The sequence below is a fragment of the Aotus nancymaae genome, unplaced genomic scaffold, assembly GCF_030222135.1.
Source record: "Aotus nancymaae isolate 86718 unplaced genomic scaffold, 86718_ANA_hifiasm-v0.15.2.pri h1tg000010l, whole genome shotgun sequence".
Classification (NCBI taxonomy): Eukaryota; Metazoa; Chordata; class Mammalia; order Primates; family Aotidae; genus Aotus; species Aotus nancymaae.
In genome coordinates this window covers 30,912,923-30,929,953 of record NW_026988421.1, presented here as the reverse complement: position 1 = coordinate 30,929,953, position 17,031 = coordinate 30,912,923, and the positions used below count along the sequence as shown (strand labels likewise).

Here is a 17,031-nt window from a genome sequence, read left to right as displayed (position 1 = left end):
GGGACAGAGAAAAAAAAAACAGAACTGATAATTAAAGAAGAAAGGTGAATTAGGAAATTCAACGAGGTTAGGAGAGTAGTGGAGCAAAAAAACAAAAACAAAAAACAGTAGTCATGAGAACTGAATATAGAAACTGGACAATGGCCAGATCTTATATGACAACTAGAACTCTGACCCACAACCTCTACAGCAACCAGCCCAGAATAATCAGGACTTGGTCAATGACTGTCAGTTTCCCTGGTTTTTTTTTGCACCCTCCTTTCTTCAACTCAGGACCCACTAAAGACAGCCAGATATGCTACCCCAAATCAATCACATAAGGGACTCTGCTTTTGTTAGTCCACCTCCAGCTTTCCCATGCTAATACCCTAAGTCAGAGCATACATGAAACCTTCCCTTTTTGTTCACTACTAAGCTTTCCTGGCCAGCTGCTCATGTCCATAATCCTAGCCCTTTGGGAGGCTGAGATGGGAGGACTGCTTGAGCCCAGGAGTTCAAGACCAGCCTGGATAACATAGTGGGACTCCATCTCTACAAAGAATAAAAAAAATTTTTTTAAAAATTAGCCGGGCATGGTGGCATGTGGCTGTAGAGCCCAGGTGGGAGGATCACTTTCCCAGGAGGTCGAGGCCGCAGTGAGCCATGATCACACTACTGCACTCCAGCCTGGATGACAACAGAGTGAGACCCTGTACATAAGTAAGTAAGTAAGTAAATAGTTTTCCTGCTGTCCTGACAGGCTTCGAGTCGGCCAAATGTAAGTGATGGTGACTGACTCCCTTGTCATAGCAAGCTTTGAATAAAAGCATTTGGGTGGTCTTCTTCCCCCTACATTCATTTATTTATTAATTATATATTAGTTGTGTTTTATCTGCCAGACAGTGGCCAGTATTGGGAATATTGGAAGCAGATTGTCCCTGCCTTCAATGGTATTCTGTCTCGTGGGACAGACAAATACATACGTATAATTGTAATTCCATGTGCTAAGTGAAACAATAGGCATTTATAAGGAAGGTGTAATAGATCAAGTAGGGCTTTTAGGGGAAGGTGACCCTTAAAGATGTGTGCTAAGGATGAGTAGCAGGTGATTTGGCTAAGAGGCGGGGTCGGTTATTCAGGGCAGGTGGAGGGGCAGAATGAGAAAAGCCTGAGGCCAGAAACCACAGGGTGCGTTGCTGGATCGTGGTAAGGAAGTCGAGTAGCGGGAGAAGATGCAGCAGGGCGGATCGTGGACTGAAATGGATGTGCCACGTTGGAAAGACCTTGGACTTTATGCCGTCCTCCTGGAAATGAGATAACGGCTGGTTTAAGCAAGAAACACACACACACGCGCGCGCCGTTGCCTTTGTATTACTGTAGGGTCCAGGAGGGCAGCCACACAGAAACTCATGATTGGCATAAGTAGACATTCAGTGAATGAATGAATGAACATAAGCACTTTGGTGTAAACGTTATTGTCTTCAATTTATGTTTTTCAAACGGGGCAAGACAAGGAGTTCTGGGCATCGGTTGGGAGGTGATAGGAAAGGTTTAAGGTGGGAGAACTGCCATTCTGGTGGGGAGGGTTATTGGGCACGAAACCTCCAATAGGTTATGGGCAAGGGATGCGCTTTGGTCGCGAACACCCGGAGACCAGCCCACCGGAGCTACTCTGTCCCGGGAACGGCCGCAGAGAAAGTAACCAGCCGAGAGTTCGCGCTCCCGAGAGAGTAGCGGGCGCAGGACCGCCCAGCGCCACTCACCTGTGCGCTCACCGCGGGCCCTGCAGGCGGAGCCTCCGTACGACGCCTTTCCGATTGGGCGCGGCATGAAATCCCGGGGCGGGCATTAGAGGCCGAGCGCTCTGAGGGATTGGCCACCCTGGCGGACGGACGTGCTGCTGACGGAGCTGGTTCGCCCCCGGCTCGGCTCGTGGCGGGCCGGCCCCTCTTCGTGGGTACTCTGTCAGTCATTGGCTCCCTGCGGTTTCCTTGGGGACGTGGCGCCGCCGCCGGCCTGGGCTCTCCTTCCGGCTGGGCTAGGGGCCGCGGGGAGTAGCTCGGGATTGAGCCGAGCGGTATCGAAGGAACCGGCGAGCCGCTTGATCCCGTGAGTGTGGGCGCGAGAGGGCTGTGGGACCCCGAGGGACGGGGAGAGCAAGCGGGACCCACACCCCGCCATCTGGGGACGACTGGTTCCTAGAGGACAGAGCTGGCCCACGAGAACGCCCCGCTCCCAGGATGCCCGGGTAGGGTCCCCTGGGCCTGAGGAACCAGAGCAGACCGAGTGGGAGCCTGGGGAGGAGGTGGGAGCCGTGGAATTCCCGTGGTGGTCTCGTCTCGTGGGCTCAGTCGGACGGAAGCCTGAAGTCAAATCTTTCTAGGCTGCAGACGTAGGAGATGCGTGGAACAAGGAGGCCACCTTCTCAGGGCAAAAGAAAAAGAAGGTGACAGGCGTTGAGACCACTGAAGGGAACCCATGGCTAGGTAAGACTGCACACTTTCTCTCTGGTTGGTAGCACAGCGAGGGATGGCAGGCAGGTTGGGGGACCCTGGGAGGCTTTCACAAGTGAGGTTTGCCCTGGAGCTGTACTTGGACTTTGTACCCTGGTTAGTTGGATGCAGAGACGATCAAAGTTGTATTCTTGTGAGGGCTGATAAAATAATAGTTTCCAGCCCATAGTCCAGGGGTGGTGGAGTGAGTCCGCTTGCTCAGCTCTGTGAAGTGCAAGGTTGTAACTTTCTTTAAGATTTGCATCTGAGCGAGGCGAGGTGCCACTTGAGAAGGTTAAACAAAGAGGTTTTTTGTTTTTTGTTTGCAATGAACTTTAAAAGCAGACAGACCGAGGTCCTTTTGAATCAATATAGAAAGTGAACTTCACAGATGAATACACTTATGCATATATTAGAATACCCTGAAGCTTTTAAAAAAGATTAATGTGGATCTACATGTACCAATAAGGGACAATTATCAAATAAAGTGGGGGAAAGATGCAGAACAGTAGGTATGGTGGACTACCATTTGTGTAAAACCAAGGGAATGGACACACACACACACACACACACACACACACACAGAAGAGAGAGAGAGAGAGAGATAACTGTAAATTTATTGGCGTATATGTATGCTTGTGTATCCGTAGAATATCTTGGGAAAAATACACAGCAACGGCCCGGCGCTGTGGCTCACGCCTGTAGTCCCAGCACTTTAGGAGGCTGAGGCGAGTGGATCACCTGAGGTCAGGAGTTCGAGACCAGCCTGGCCAACATGGTGAAACCCCGTCTCTACTAAAAATAACAAAAATTAGCCGGGCGTGGTGGCAGGCACCTATAATCCCAGCTACTCGGAAGGCTGAGGGAAGAGAATCACTTGAATGCAGGAGGCAGAGGTTGCAGTGAGCCAAGATCACACCACTGCACTCCAGCCTGGGCAACAGAGCAAGACTCCGTCTCAAAAAAACAAAACACAAAACCAAACCAAAAACACACAGCAACTGGGTAGCAGTGGTTGCCTCTGAGAGAGATTATAGGGTCAGGGCAAGAGTCACTTTTCACTGTACAATATATCCTATTAAACTGTTTGATTGTCTTTTACTATGCACATGTATAATCTGGTAAAACATTTTAAAAATCAGTTAAATAAATTTTTTAACCATTCCATTTCTTACAGCATTCTTTCTTGGGAATATTGTAGTTGCTCTGATTCTTCAGTGTTATGAGGTTGCCCAGGGAAACTGTGATCTTTTCATTAACATGAGATTAAGTCTTTAAATTGCACTCAAAACTGCAGTTTGGAAAAAGGGCAGATAAGGCTTTTCTGATTTACATAGTAGAAGCACCATGAACTTCTTCTAAAATTAAAGACTAAAAGAACATTTAGACTTTTGTTGGCATGGATTTTTGCCTTTATTAGGGGGCCTTTTGTCCAATTTAAAAATGATTTTTAAGCACTCAATTGTAGACGTGTTTCAGACTTGCTAATGTTTGTCTAATTTCAGGATCAGTTTTTCCTACCTCTGCCCAGCCTCCTGGTACTTCACTGTGCCCACAGTGAGTCCATTTCTCCGTCAGCGGGTGGCATTCCTGGGACTCTTCTTCATATCCTGTCTCCTTTTACTTCTGTTAATCATAGACTTTCGACATTGGAGTGCTTCATTACCACGAGATAGGCAATATGAAAGGTGAGTCAGCTTTAGATCACTTTGATCAGCTTTGGTACTGAAGTCATAAATATTTTCATAAACTGTTTAACATACTACTAACTTTGACCCTTTTGGGGAATATTGTACTTTTATTAGTAAAATTACATGCCATTGATTACATAAAGAAGATCTTAAGCCCCATTTTGGCAATGTTCAGTTTTGGTACAGGAATACTGATACTGCATTTTAACCATGAAAGGCATCTTTCTGTTGTTTTGGTGTGCTGAGACTTGATGTGTATATAAATGTTTAGGACTGTACTATACCTTTATGAATTGACCCCTTTATCATTATTAAACGATTCTTTTTATCCTTGATTATATACTTTGCTCTGAAATCTAGTCTGGTATTAATATAGATACTCCAGCTTTCTTTTGATTAACATTAGCATGATAGAGATTTTTTCTATACTTTTAGTTTTAGCCTATTTGTGTCTTTATATAAGTGGGCTTCTTATAGGCAATGTTTGGTCGAGTCTTGTTTTTTATCCAATCTGACTATCTCTGTGGTTAATTGGAGTGTTCAGGCCATTTACATTTAATCTAATTATTGAGTATGTTTAGTTTTAATCTTGCTGTTTGTTTTTTGTTTGTCACATTTGTTCTTCTTTTTCCTCTTTTCCCCTCTTTTCAATTGAGTACAATTTTTATGGTTCCATTTTATCTTTCACGCTGGGTTATTAGATACAACTTTTTCTCTTTTTTTAGTGGTTACTTTAGGGTTTATAGTATCGTCTTTAATTGTCACACTCTTCCCTCAAGTAATATTACTCCTCTTCATATCTAGAACAAGAACCTAAAAACAGTATACTTTCATTCCTCCCTTCCCCTGGGTCTTTGTGCTATTGTCATATATTTTATTTCTACATGTTTTAAGTTCCACAATATATTGTTATTTTTGCATTAGATAGTCAATTATCTTTTGAAGAGGTTTTCAAAATAAGGAAAAAAGCTTATATATTTAACCATATTGTTGCATGAAAGGGTGATATAAGTAAAGTGACCCTTCAATGCTGAAGGGACCGAGAAACCAGAGGCGGCAGGCAAATTGTTCATTGGTATTGATTGATTTATTGAGGGAACTTGCAGACAGGTGTTAGCAGACAGGTGGGTAGCTGCAAAACAGGTGTTACTTCACACTGTTATTCCCAACACCTGTGGAGACAGGCGTTAGTCCACACTGTTACTCCCTAGACCCAGGGCTTATATACTACTTATATACCCCAGGGAGATGGGGTATGTGCCCTGTGCAAGACAATTAAAGACAGCTCTCCAGAACAGGCAAGAATGCTGCATGTGCCATACTCTATCATTTGTGTGCCAACACCAAGTTTGACATGTTCTTACAGTAGTAAATAAAGCAAGAATCGAGGCATTCATGAGACTGGGGCTAGTCAGAAGTCAACGTGGTGGGTTAGCATCCAAGATGGAGTCACTTTTGTCTATATTTACCATTTCTGGGCTGCTTCATTCCTTTTTGTAGATACATATCTCCATCTGGGTCCATATTTCCATATTTTTTTTTACTTCAAGAACATTCTTTAGCATTTCTAGTAGAGCAAGTATGTGGGTGATGAATTCTTTCAACTTTTGTATGACTGAAAAAGTCCTTATTTTGCTTTCCTTTTGAAAGAAATGTTCATTGGGTATAGAACTCTAGGTTGATCATTTTTTCCTTTTATTACTTTAAAGATGATGCTTCACTGTCTTTTGGCTTGTATTCTTTGAGATGTCTCCTGTCTTTTTAATCTTTGTTCTTTTTGTTTAGAATGTATCTTTTTCAGCTGGGTGCAGTGGCTCACGCCTGTAATCCCAGCACTTTGGGAGGCCGATGTGGGCGGATCACCTGAGGTTGGGAGTTCAAGACTAGTCTGACCAATATGGAGAAACCCTGTCTATACTAAAAATACAAAATTAGCCAGGTGTGGTGGCGTATGCTTGTAATCCCAGCTACTTGGGAGGCGGAGGCAGGAGAATCACTTGAACCTGGGAGGCGGAGGTTGCAGTGAGCCAAGATCGTGCCATTGTACTCCAGCCAGGGCAACAAGAGTGGAACTCCATCTCAAAAAAAAAAAAAAAAGAATGTTGTATCTTTTCCCTCTGAATACTTCTTTTTTTTTGAGATGGAGTTCCACTCTTGTTGCCCTGGCTGGAGTACAATGGCACAATCTTGGCTCACTGCAACCTCCGCCTCCCAGGTTCAAGTGATTCTCCTGCCTCAGCCTCCCAAGTAACTCCACACCCGGCTAATTTTTGTATTTTTAGTGAAGACGAGGTTTCACCATATTGGCCAGGCTGGTCTCGACCTCCTGACCTCATGATCCACCTGCCTCAGCCTCCCAAAGTGCTGGAGTTACAGGTGTGAGCCACCACGCCCAGCCCTCTCCTCTGAATACTTTTAGAATTTTCTGTTTATCACTGGTTTTAAGCAATTTGACTGTGATGTACTTTGATGTTTTCTACATGATTTTTTTTTTCCCCCATACTGTCTCTCTCATCTCCCAGGCTGGAGTGCAATCATAGCCCACTGCAGCCTCAATCTCCTGGGCTCAAGCTATCGTCCTGCCTCAGCCTCCTGAGTAAATGAGACTACAGGCGTATGCCATCATACCTGGCTAATTTTTTTTATTTTTAGTAGAGGTGAGGTCTCACTGTGTTGCTCAGGCTGATCTTAAACTGCTGGGCTCAACCTGTCCTCCCGCCTTGGCCTCCCAAAGTGTTGGGATTACAGGCATGAGACACCGAGCCCAGCTTGCATGATTCTTGTGCTTGTGATTTGTTGACTATTGGATCTATGGCTTTGTAATGTAATGGCTCAGAGCTCACTGTTACTCCATGAAAGGTTCTGTATATATTGTCACAAATGACCATTTGTCATTAAACTTCACTCAGGGCAGCCTCCGTGAGTCATTTAGGAGGCAAACATTTGTTGAGGATTTGCTGTGTCCATGACATGATAGCACTGGAGTACAAAGATGACTAAACATAGGCCCTGAACTCAAGGAGTTCATGATCTAGGTAGAGAGGCAGACATAAAGGAAAAATTATCTCCCAGTGAGATAATAGTTTATGTACAGTTGTATAGAATCAGGAGTGAAGGATAAGGAATTATGTACAAGGTTAAGAATTAGGAACAAAGTTAAAAATCAGAAATTAGAAAGAAGTTCTTGAGCAACCAAATTTGGTATCACTAAGTTCATGTGCTAAAAGTGCCTGTACTTTACTGATAAGATAGACTCTCACATAAAGCCTGTTAGCTTTTATTTTACACACTGTTCCAATTTGCATGGTTCTCTCTTGTCTCAGAACACAGTAGATAACAGCAAATTGGAATGATGGGTGGGGTGTGTTGTGAGATATGGGCATATTATGACAATAATCAGTTATATCTGGCATCTTGACAGTGAAGCAGGAGAGAGGAAATTTAATAAAAATAGACTCAAGTCAAAATTTCTACATTTTTATAGTAGTAAACAGTTCTACATATGTTGTTAAAACTGTTTTATTATATAGTTTAAAAATTTATGTTAAAGATTTTTTTTTTTTTTTTGAGACAGAGTCTCACTCTGTTGCCCAGGTTGGAGTGCAGTGGCATGATCTCAGCTCACTTCAACCTCCACCTTCAGGTTCAAGCGATTATCAAGCCTTAGCCTCCTGAGTAGCTGGGATTATAGATGCGCACCACCATGCCTGGCTAATTTTTGTATTTTTAGTAGAAACAGGATTTCACCATGTTTGCCAAGCTGGTCTCGAACTCCTGGCCTCATGTGATCCACCCACCTCAGCCTCCCAAAGTGCTGGGATTGCAGGTGTGAGCCACCACGCCTGGCCATTAATGATAATTTTAAATCAGAGGTTTTCAACCTTTGTGTATCTCAATCACTTGGGGACCTTTAAAAAAATGCAAATAATTGGAACTCTTCTTCAGGTGAATCTGATAGGCCACCTGGCTTAAGAAAAACTGCTCTAAGATTCAGTTACATTTACTTAAGATATTGTGTTGTAAGAGAGTATTAATTTTAGAGTTAATCAGCCCATTATTTGCTAATTGGGTAATCTTGGGCAGGTTTTTTAATATCCTGGAATTTCATTTTATTTATATATAAAGTGAGTAAAAATAGCTGTCTTGTAGTGATGTAAGAAGAGTAGAGCATCTAGGAATGTCAGGTACATTGATTGACTAATCAAATGTCAGTTTATTATTATTTGAAATAATCTTGATTTTTCTGTTTTCCAATTCTCTTCTCTGCCCTGAAAATACACACTGAAGATAATTCACATTATAATCTCTATTTGAAATTTTGCTTTCATTTTGTTTTTGTAGCAGCTGCTACTGCTTAAGTGCTGATGAGCACTACCTAATGATTAAACAAGTAACTAGGAATCGGTAGAAACAATTACCACTTAGTTTAACAGCTTAAAAAATTTTAAGACAAGTATTTGTAGTTGTGATTTATTCTATTATATTCATATATAGACATATTTTTTCTATTAAAATGTTCCCAATTCACACAGTGAAATTATATCAGTGTTTTGTGGTGTCCCCCTGAGAGTGTGCTGGCTTCCAGGAACCCACTTACATGTGTCTTCATGGGAACAAATTTGGAAACCTTTGATCAGGAAAATGTGCCTAGAGGAACACTAGAGGAACACTACATTTATTCTTTATTTTATTTTATATAACTTTTTTTTTTTTTTTTTTGATAGAGACACGGTCTCCCTCTGTTGCCCAGGCTGATCGTGAACTCCTGGGCTCAAGCAATCAACCCACCTCGGCCTCTCAAAATGCTGGGATTACAGGTGTAAGCCACTGTGCCAGGCCCATTCATTCTTTTTATTTATTTATTTATTTATTTATTTTTTGAGATTAAGTCTTGCTCTGTTGCCCAGGCTTGGCAGTGGTGTGATCTTGGCTCACTGCAACCCCTGCCTCCCAGGTTCAAGCAATTCTTCTGCTGTAGCCTCCCAACTAGCTGGGACTACAGGCGTGCAGCACCACACCCAGCTAATATTTTGTATTTTTAATAGAGACGGGGTTTCACCATATTGGCTAGGCTAGTCTTGAACTCCTGACCTCATGATCTACCTGCCTGGGCCTCCCAAAGTATTGGGATTATAGGTGTGAGCCACTGCACCCAGCTCCATTCATTTTTTTATGGTCTTGATAAATAAGGCATTGCTTTAGTTAGAAATGATAGTCTCTCTTGTACATTGCATCTTTGTATTTTAGTATGTATGAAGGCAGTTAATGTTTAAAAATATTTTAATTACTTTTGCATTGAAAACAGATATTTCAATTTGAATTTTTTTCTAGTCATTGGTAGAATTTAACATATCACTTCTCAGGGGATTTTAAACAGGACTTTAGAAGTCTGTCAGGGGGTTTTCTCTCAGTTCCAGAACTAAAGACTTACATTTTTTTTATTTTCAACACGTATCCATATTGTTTCTGGAAAGAGAAAGTAGGAGGTTTGCATCAGAACTAGAATTTATTTGATACAAAAAAGGTAAATTTAGAGAGATGGGGTGTCAGTAAGGATAGAATCCAAAGCTGTGGTTTTTTATTTTAATAAACTTTTTTTAGAGGCATTTTAGTTTTACAGTTCATTTCAGCTGTAGGTGCAGAGATTTTCCACATATCTCTACACACACACAGCAGAGCTGTTTTTGAGAATAATTCTTGTGTTAGATGTGTGTTTTTATCCACTATTTTTCTGGCATGTGTCACATAAGACATGCTCCAATATTTTCTTCAGATTTAATATATATCTTACATCCATTTATTCATTCATCTGTTCACTTACTTAACAAATACTGAATGTCTACACTATAGTGTCAAATAGGGTAGTCACTACCCACAAGTGGTTAATTAAATTTAAATTAGTTAAGATTAAATGAACCAAAATTAAGTTCCTCACTTGCACTGGGCACGTTTCAAATGCTCAGTGGCCACATGTGGATATATGGGACAGTGCAGATAAAGTATTTTTATCATTTCACAAAGTTCTATTGACAGTGCTAAGTGTATCATGTTTGAGGTTCTGCTGTGGATACTGGGTAATTGTTAAAATTTATTAATTTTTCGTACAGTCATGTGTTATATAACGATGGAGATATGTTCTGATAAATGCATCATTAGGTGATTTCATCATTGTGTAAACATCGTAGAGTACTTACACAAACCTAGATGGTCCACCTATTACACACCTAGGTTGTATGATGTATATGTTTCTAGCCTACAAACCTGTACACATGTTGCTGTACTGAATACTGTAGGCGGCTGTAACACAATGGTAAGTGTTTGTATATCTGAACATAGAAAAGGTACAATAAATATGGTATAAAAGATAAATTGGGCCTGGTATGGTGGCTCAAGCCTACAATCCCAGTATTTTGGGAGGCCAGAGTGGGCAGATCTCTTGAGCCCAGTAGTTCCAGACCAGCCTAGGTAACATGGTGAAACCTCATGGCTACAGAAAATTTTAAAATGAGCTGGGTGTGGTGGTGCATGCCTATAGCCCCAGCTACTTGGGTGGTGGAGTCGGGAGGATCACTTGAGCCCAGGAGGTCAAGGCTACAGTGAGCCATGATTGCTCTGTTGTACTCCAGCCTGGGCAACAGAGCAAGACTCTGTCTCAAAAAAAAAAGAAAAATTGTACACCTGTATACGGCACTTACCATGAATGGAGCTCATAGAACTGGAAGTTTTTCAGAGTGAGTGGTGAGTGTGAAGGCCTAGGCCGTTACCGTAGACTTTATAAACACTGTACGTTTAGGCTACACTAAATTTATTAAAAAATTATTAAAATTTTTTTTTCTTCAATAAAAATTAACCTTAACTTACTGTAACTTTTCCACTTTCTAAGCTTTTAAGTTTTTAAAAGCTTTTTGACTGTTTTGGACTACACAACTTAAAATACAAACAAATTGTACAGCTGTAGGAAAATATTTCCGTTGTATTCTTATTCTATATGCTTTTTTCCATATATATATATATATATTTTTTTTTTTTTATTGCACTTTAGGTTCTGGGGTACATGTGCAAAACATGAAGGATTGTTGCATAGGTACACACAAGGCAATGTGGTTTGCTGCCTCCATCCCCTCATCACCTACATCTGGCATTTCTCCCCATGTTATCCCTTCCCAACCTCCCTACCCGCCGCTGTCCCTCCCCTATTTCCCCCAACAGACCCCAGTGTGATGCTCCCCTCCCTGTGTCCTTGTGTTCTCATTGTTCAACACCTGCCTGTGATTGAGAACATGTGGTGTTTGATTTTCTGTTCTTGTGTTAGTTTGCTGAGAATGATGGTTTCCAGGTTCATCCATGTCCCTACAAAGGACACAAACCCATTGTTTTTTATGGCTGCACAGTATTCCATGGTGTATATGTGCCACATTTTCCATGTCCAGTCTATCATTGATGAGCATTTGGGTTGGTTCCAAGTCTTTGCTATTGTAAACAGTGCTGCAATGAACATTTGTGTGCATGTGTCCTTATAATAGAACGATTTATAATCCTTTGGATATATACCCAGTAATGGGATTGCTGGGTTAAATGGAATTCTATTTCTAGGTCCTTGAGGAATTGCCACACTGTTTTCTACAATGGCTGAACTAATTTACACTCCCACCAACGGTGTAAAAGTGTTCCTATTTCTCCACATCCTCTCTAGCATCTGTTGTCTCTGGATTTTTTAATGATCACCATTCTAACTGGCATGAGATGGTATCTCAATGTAGTTTTAATTTGCATTTCTCTAATGACCAGTGATGATGAGCCTTTTTTCATGTTTGGCCTCTTATATGTCTTCTTTTGAAAAGTGTCTGTTCATGTCCTTCACCCACTTTTGAATGAGTTTTTTTTCTTGTAAATATGTTTTAGTACTTTCTAGATTCTGGATATTAGCCCTTTGTCAGATGGGTAGATTGCAAAAATTTTTTCCCATTCTGTTGGTTGCCAGTTCACACCAATGATTGTTTCTTTTGCCGTGCAGAAGCTGTGGAGTTTGATTAGATCCCATTTGTCTATTTTGGTTTTTGTTGCCAATGCTTTTGGTGTTTTAGTCATGAAGTCTTTGCCTATGCCTGTGTCCTGAATGGTTTTGCCTAGGTTTTCTTCTAGGGTTTTTATAGTGTTAGGTCTTATGTTTAAGTCTTTAACCCATCTGGGGTTAATTTTAGTGTAAGGTGTCAGGAAGGGGTCCGGTTTCTGCTTTCTGCACATGGCTAGCCAGTTTTCCCAACACCATTTATTAAACAGGGAATCCTTTCCCCACTGCTTGTTTTTCTGAGGTTTGTCAAAGATCAGATGTCTGTAGATGTGTGGCGTTGCCTCCGAGGTCTCTGTTCTGTTCCATTGGTCTATATCTCTGTTTTGGTACCAATAACATGCTGTTTTGATTACTGTAGCCTTGTAGTATTGTTTGAAGTCAGGTAGCGTGATGCTTCCAGCTTTGTTCTTTTTGGTTATAATTGACTTGACTATGCGGACTCTCTTTTTGTTCCATATGAAGTTTAAGGTGGTTTTTTCCAGATCTGTGAAGAAGGTCATTGGTAGCTTGATGGGAATAGCGTTGAATCTATAAATTTCTTTGGGCAGTATGGCCATTTTCACGATTCTGATTTTTCCTAACTATGAGCATGGAATGTTTCTCCATCTGTTTGTATAGGAATATTATCTTATAATCTTATGTGACCACTGTTGTGCATGTGGTTTGCTGCTGACTGAAACATTATTATGTAGTGCATGACTGTGTAAGAGGAACTTCTGGCATGTATATGTATTGTGCAAGATACTACGGTAAACTGTTCTTTAATGTTCTATTTAATACCTTTCCTTTTTCACATTCATGTTTAATATTGTTCACTTTTTGGTAACCTCACTATTATCTTCATTAGTGGGTAAAATTTTGTTTGGTTGAACTATTGTCTGAAGAATGTCTTTTGTAGCTATTGAAAGGTGGTGCCTTCATGTTCCTCTACCATCTGGAAATAATTGAATGAGAGTTTCTATGTCGGCAATTGGCTTGGTACTGGCCTTCCATAGGTGTTTCAATTCTGTTTAAATAAAGCAAGTCAAAGAGAGGCATTACTTTTAGTTAGAATGCTCTTTAGCATATACAGATGAAGTTATTTGGTTCTTATGTGTAATAGAACAGAGATTTTTGATGGTGAAATTGAAAGCATTTATTCACATTTATTTTATTTTTATTTTTTAGACAGGGTCTCACTCTATTTTCCAGGCTGGAGCATAGTGGTGTGATCATGTCACTGCAGCCTTGGACTCCTGGGCTCAAGCCAACCTCCTGCCTCAGCCTTCCTAGTATCAGGGATTACAGGTGCATGCCACTGTGCCTGGCTAAATTTTTTCTTATTATTAGTTTTAGAGACAGGGGTCTCACTAGGTTGCCCAGGCTGGCCTTGAATACCTGACCTCAAGCAGTCCTTCCACCTTGGTCTACCAAAGTGCTGGGATTACAGGCGTGAGCCACTGTGTCTGTCCCACATTTATTCAGTTACTTGATCTTTTTTTTTTTTGGAAACGGGGTCTCACTTTGTAATCCAGTTGGAGTGCAGTGGTGTGATCATAGCTCACTATAGCCTCAACCTCCCAGGCTTAAGCAATCCTCTCACCTCAGTCCCCCAAGCAGCTAAAATCAAAGGCACACGCCACCACACCCAATTAATTTTTATATTCTTTGTAAAGATGAGGTTTTGCCATGTTGCTCAGGCAGGTCTTGAATTCCTGAGTTCAAGCAAGCCACCCACCTTGGCCTCCCAAAGTGCTGGCTCACAGGTGTGAGCCACCACACGCAGCCCATTTATTTGGTCTTAATGGTATTTGAAGTGTTTTGAGCAGGACTTTAAATTATAGATGTTCCTGACTGCTCTGACTAATCTTGTTAGGAGATAAGCAGTAACCTTACAAAATGCTTTTCTAGGAATGTTCTACTATCATCAGTCATGCACAGCTACTTTAACTGTAATGTCATTATATTTGGTTCTAAGCTTTGAACAGAGTTGAAGAGTATGATGACACTCAACAAGAATTAATAGCCCCATACTTATGGGGGCTACTTTGATTGACTTTTGTCCCATCGCTGAGCTCTGTTTGAACTCTAAAGTGGTATAATTAGTTTTGATTTTGTAAGCTAGGTAATGGTTTTCTCAGTTACAGCTCTAATGGTGTTAATGCTTTTAGGATAATGGCAGTGAAAAGCCATTGTCTTCCAGTTCTACCTTGGGTGATGTATTTGTGGGTAACTTTCTTTTCATTGACTCAGCAGTGACTAGAAGGAAATCATGTTTCTCAAACAGAGGGGGTGTGTGTGTGGGTATGATATTGGGGTGAGTATGTGTGATAGTGAATCAAACCTCTTTCCCAAAGCTTTTGAGACTTTTCTCTTGGGCTTTTGGTCCTCTTTAGAGATTGGCTAGTGTGGCATCAGCAAAACAGGATGGTCCAGCAATGCAAGTAATTGACTATGATGGCTAAAGTCAGGACTACAAATTATATATGACAAAAAAGAAACTATATGTGAAAAAAATGCAGAGAAGGTCTGATGATCCATTCATGTTAGGAGCCTAGATAGAGGAAGGCTCTAGGTGGTTGAAAGTGTAAGAAGCCTGATTAGGTCATAAGAGGTCAGAGTTCCAGAAAAAGGTAATATGGTTACTGCCCAGAGGGGAAAACTGTTCTTCAATTATTTGTTTGTATGCAAAATAAGAAATATGGAGACTTTACACTGCACAAATGCTATTTAGGCTTATCTTCCTCTCTAGTGATCTAACATCAGCTGACATTTTAGCCATCTTTCAAAGCATGAAGACTTCCAAAGATGAGTTGTACCAAAACTGGAGCTGTAAAGTTGCTTATTTTGGCAGGAATCAGAGAGGACAACAAGATATTTTGTTTGGAAAGCAATTAAAACTTTGTAAGAAAGAGACCAGGTGATTTTGAGTACAGCTGTACAAAGACATGGAGGAGTTAACAGACCAACAGCTCCATTTTGTGAGCTCTAGGATCAAATCAGTCAATATTGTTTGATACATGTTTTGGGCAGAGAAATATGAGAAGCACTGTGACAGTATCAAGGTACTACAGAAAAGATACCTGTTCTTAAGAAACTTATAGTCTCAACGGAGAGGTAGAGCAAGGAAATATGAAAGAAATCTTAGGGGCTCATACTGAAATATAAACAAACTGCTTAAAGGGAATATTGACATCCACGTTTTAGAACAGAAGGAAGAGGCCTTTTCAAATCATTGTGGATACTACCGGAGTCAGCAATGTTGAGTAGAGTCTTCTGAAGAACTGAGAAGCCATGTCCAAGGAGACGGGAGAGGGGAAGGAGTAGGCAGAGAAGCAGGTGGATGTTAAAGAGGAAAGGAAGGTTGTATTAGAGCAGCGGCTCTCAGAGTGTTTAGTAACCCTTGGAGGGTCTCTGAGATCCTTTCAGGAGTCTGGGAGGGTGAAACTATTTTTAAAATATTAAGATGTTATTTTGACTTTTAAAACTATGGTTCAAAACATATAAAATTTACCATTTTTAAGTGTACGGTCATTAGTATTAAGTATATTTACATTGTTGGAAAATAAATCTCCAGAATTTTTTTGTCTTGCAGATCATAACTCTACCCATTAACCAACTCTCCTTTTCTCTCTTTCGAGCCTGCTGCTGGTAACTACTATTAAATTTTCTCTTTCTACTTGAGATACCTCATATAGATGGAATCATATACAGTACTTGTCTTTTTGTGCCTGGCTTATTTACTTAGCATCATATCCTGAAGATTCATCTGTGTTGTAACATGTGACAGGATTTCCTCCTTTTTAAGGTGGAATAATATTTCATTGTATGTATATACCACATTGTGGATCCATTCATCTGTTGATGGACATTTGGGTTGCTTCCATCTCTTGACTGTTGTCATGTTATTTGCCTTTTTCACTGAGTTGATTGATATTTGCTTTGATGGTGCAAAAGCAATGGCAGGTAAAACTGCTAATAATGCTTCAGCACAAATCAAGATAGAGACATCACATTGTACTAGTAGTTACTATATTCTTCATTGCCACACAATTGCATTGGAAGAAAATATTCAGTTCTACTTACCAATATCTTTTTTAATATTCTAAGTGATGAAAGGGGAAATAGGCATTAAGCACGTCTGCTGTATACTGAAGTTGTCTAGAGTAAAAGCACTTGGGCAGTTTTTTGAATTATGAGGTAAACCCAGCTGCTTTTATCATGGAACACTATTTTACTTAAAAGAATGACTGCCAGAAAAGCTATGGTTTCAGACTTGGGTATTTTATAGACATTTCCTTGAATATGAATGAAGTAAATCTGTTACTTCATGAAAAATAGTTTTCAATATTTATTGCCAATGTTAAAATTTGAACTTCCAAGTGAAAATTAGTATTTTGGAAAACTGTATCTGCCACTGTGAATTGGATAGCTTCCCAATACTTAAAAGACTTTTTGAGTAAGATTGGCGGTGATATTAATGAATGTGTGTGTGGTTTTTTTTTAAGTATTGTAGAATGAAATGTGTCAATGTTAGGAATATTTGCATAACTTAGTGAACCAATATTTTCCAATATATGATGTTATGAAATCATGCTTGGATAAAAGCCATTCAAAGTGCATGGTAAACCTATGGATTTTAATATAACAGAGTATGAAAGGTGTTTAGATAGGGTTTTAGATTCCAATTGCAACTAATTTTTAAGAAACCCTACTTGTTGAGTTTTAGTATACTATCAAAGAAGAATATTCATAATCTGAAAGGGCTGTTTAATAATCCTGTTTCCAATAGTATGTCTGTGTGAGGCTGAATTTTCAT

At 40.4% G+C, this 17,031-nt stretch overlaps 1 protein-coding gene across 3 annotated transcripts in view; it reads left to right on the top strand.

The window, feature by feature from the left end:
• Positions 1–1,992: 1,992 nt before the first annotated feature.
• The window catches only part of ENTPD7 (ectonucleoside triphosphate diphosphohydrolase 7), a 60,800-nt gene continuing 45,761 nt past the window's right edge, over positions 1,993–17,031 (top strand). For 2 of the 3 annotated variants that reach the window (XM_012439441.2, XM_012439439.2), the window contains exons 1-3: positions 1,993–2,088; positions 2,363–2,465; positions 3,977–4,159. In XM_012439441.2, coding sequence (XP_012294864.1) covers positions 2,458–2,465; positions 3,977–4,159 — 191 coding nt within the window. In that variant the 5' untranslated portion in view covers positions 1,993–2,088; positions 2,363–2,457. The other variant, XM_012439440.2, reaches the window with a different exon arrangement.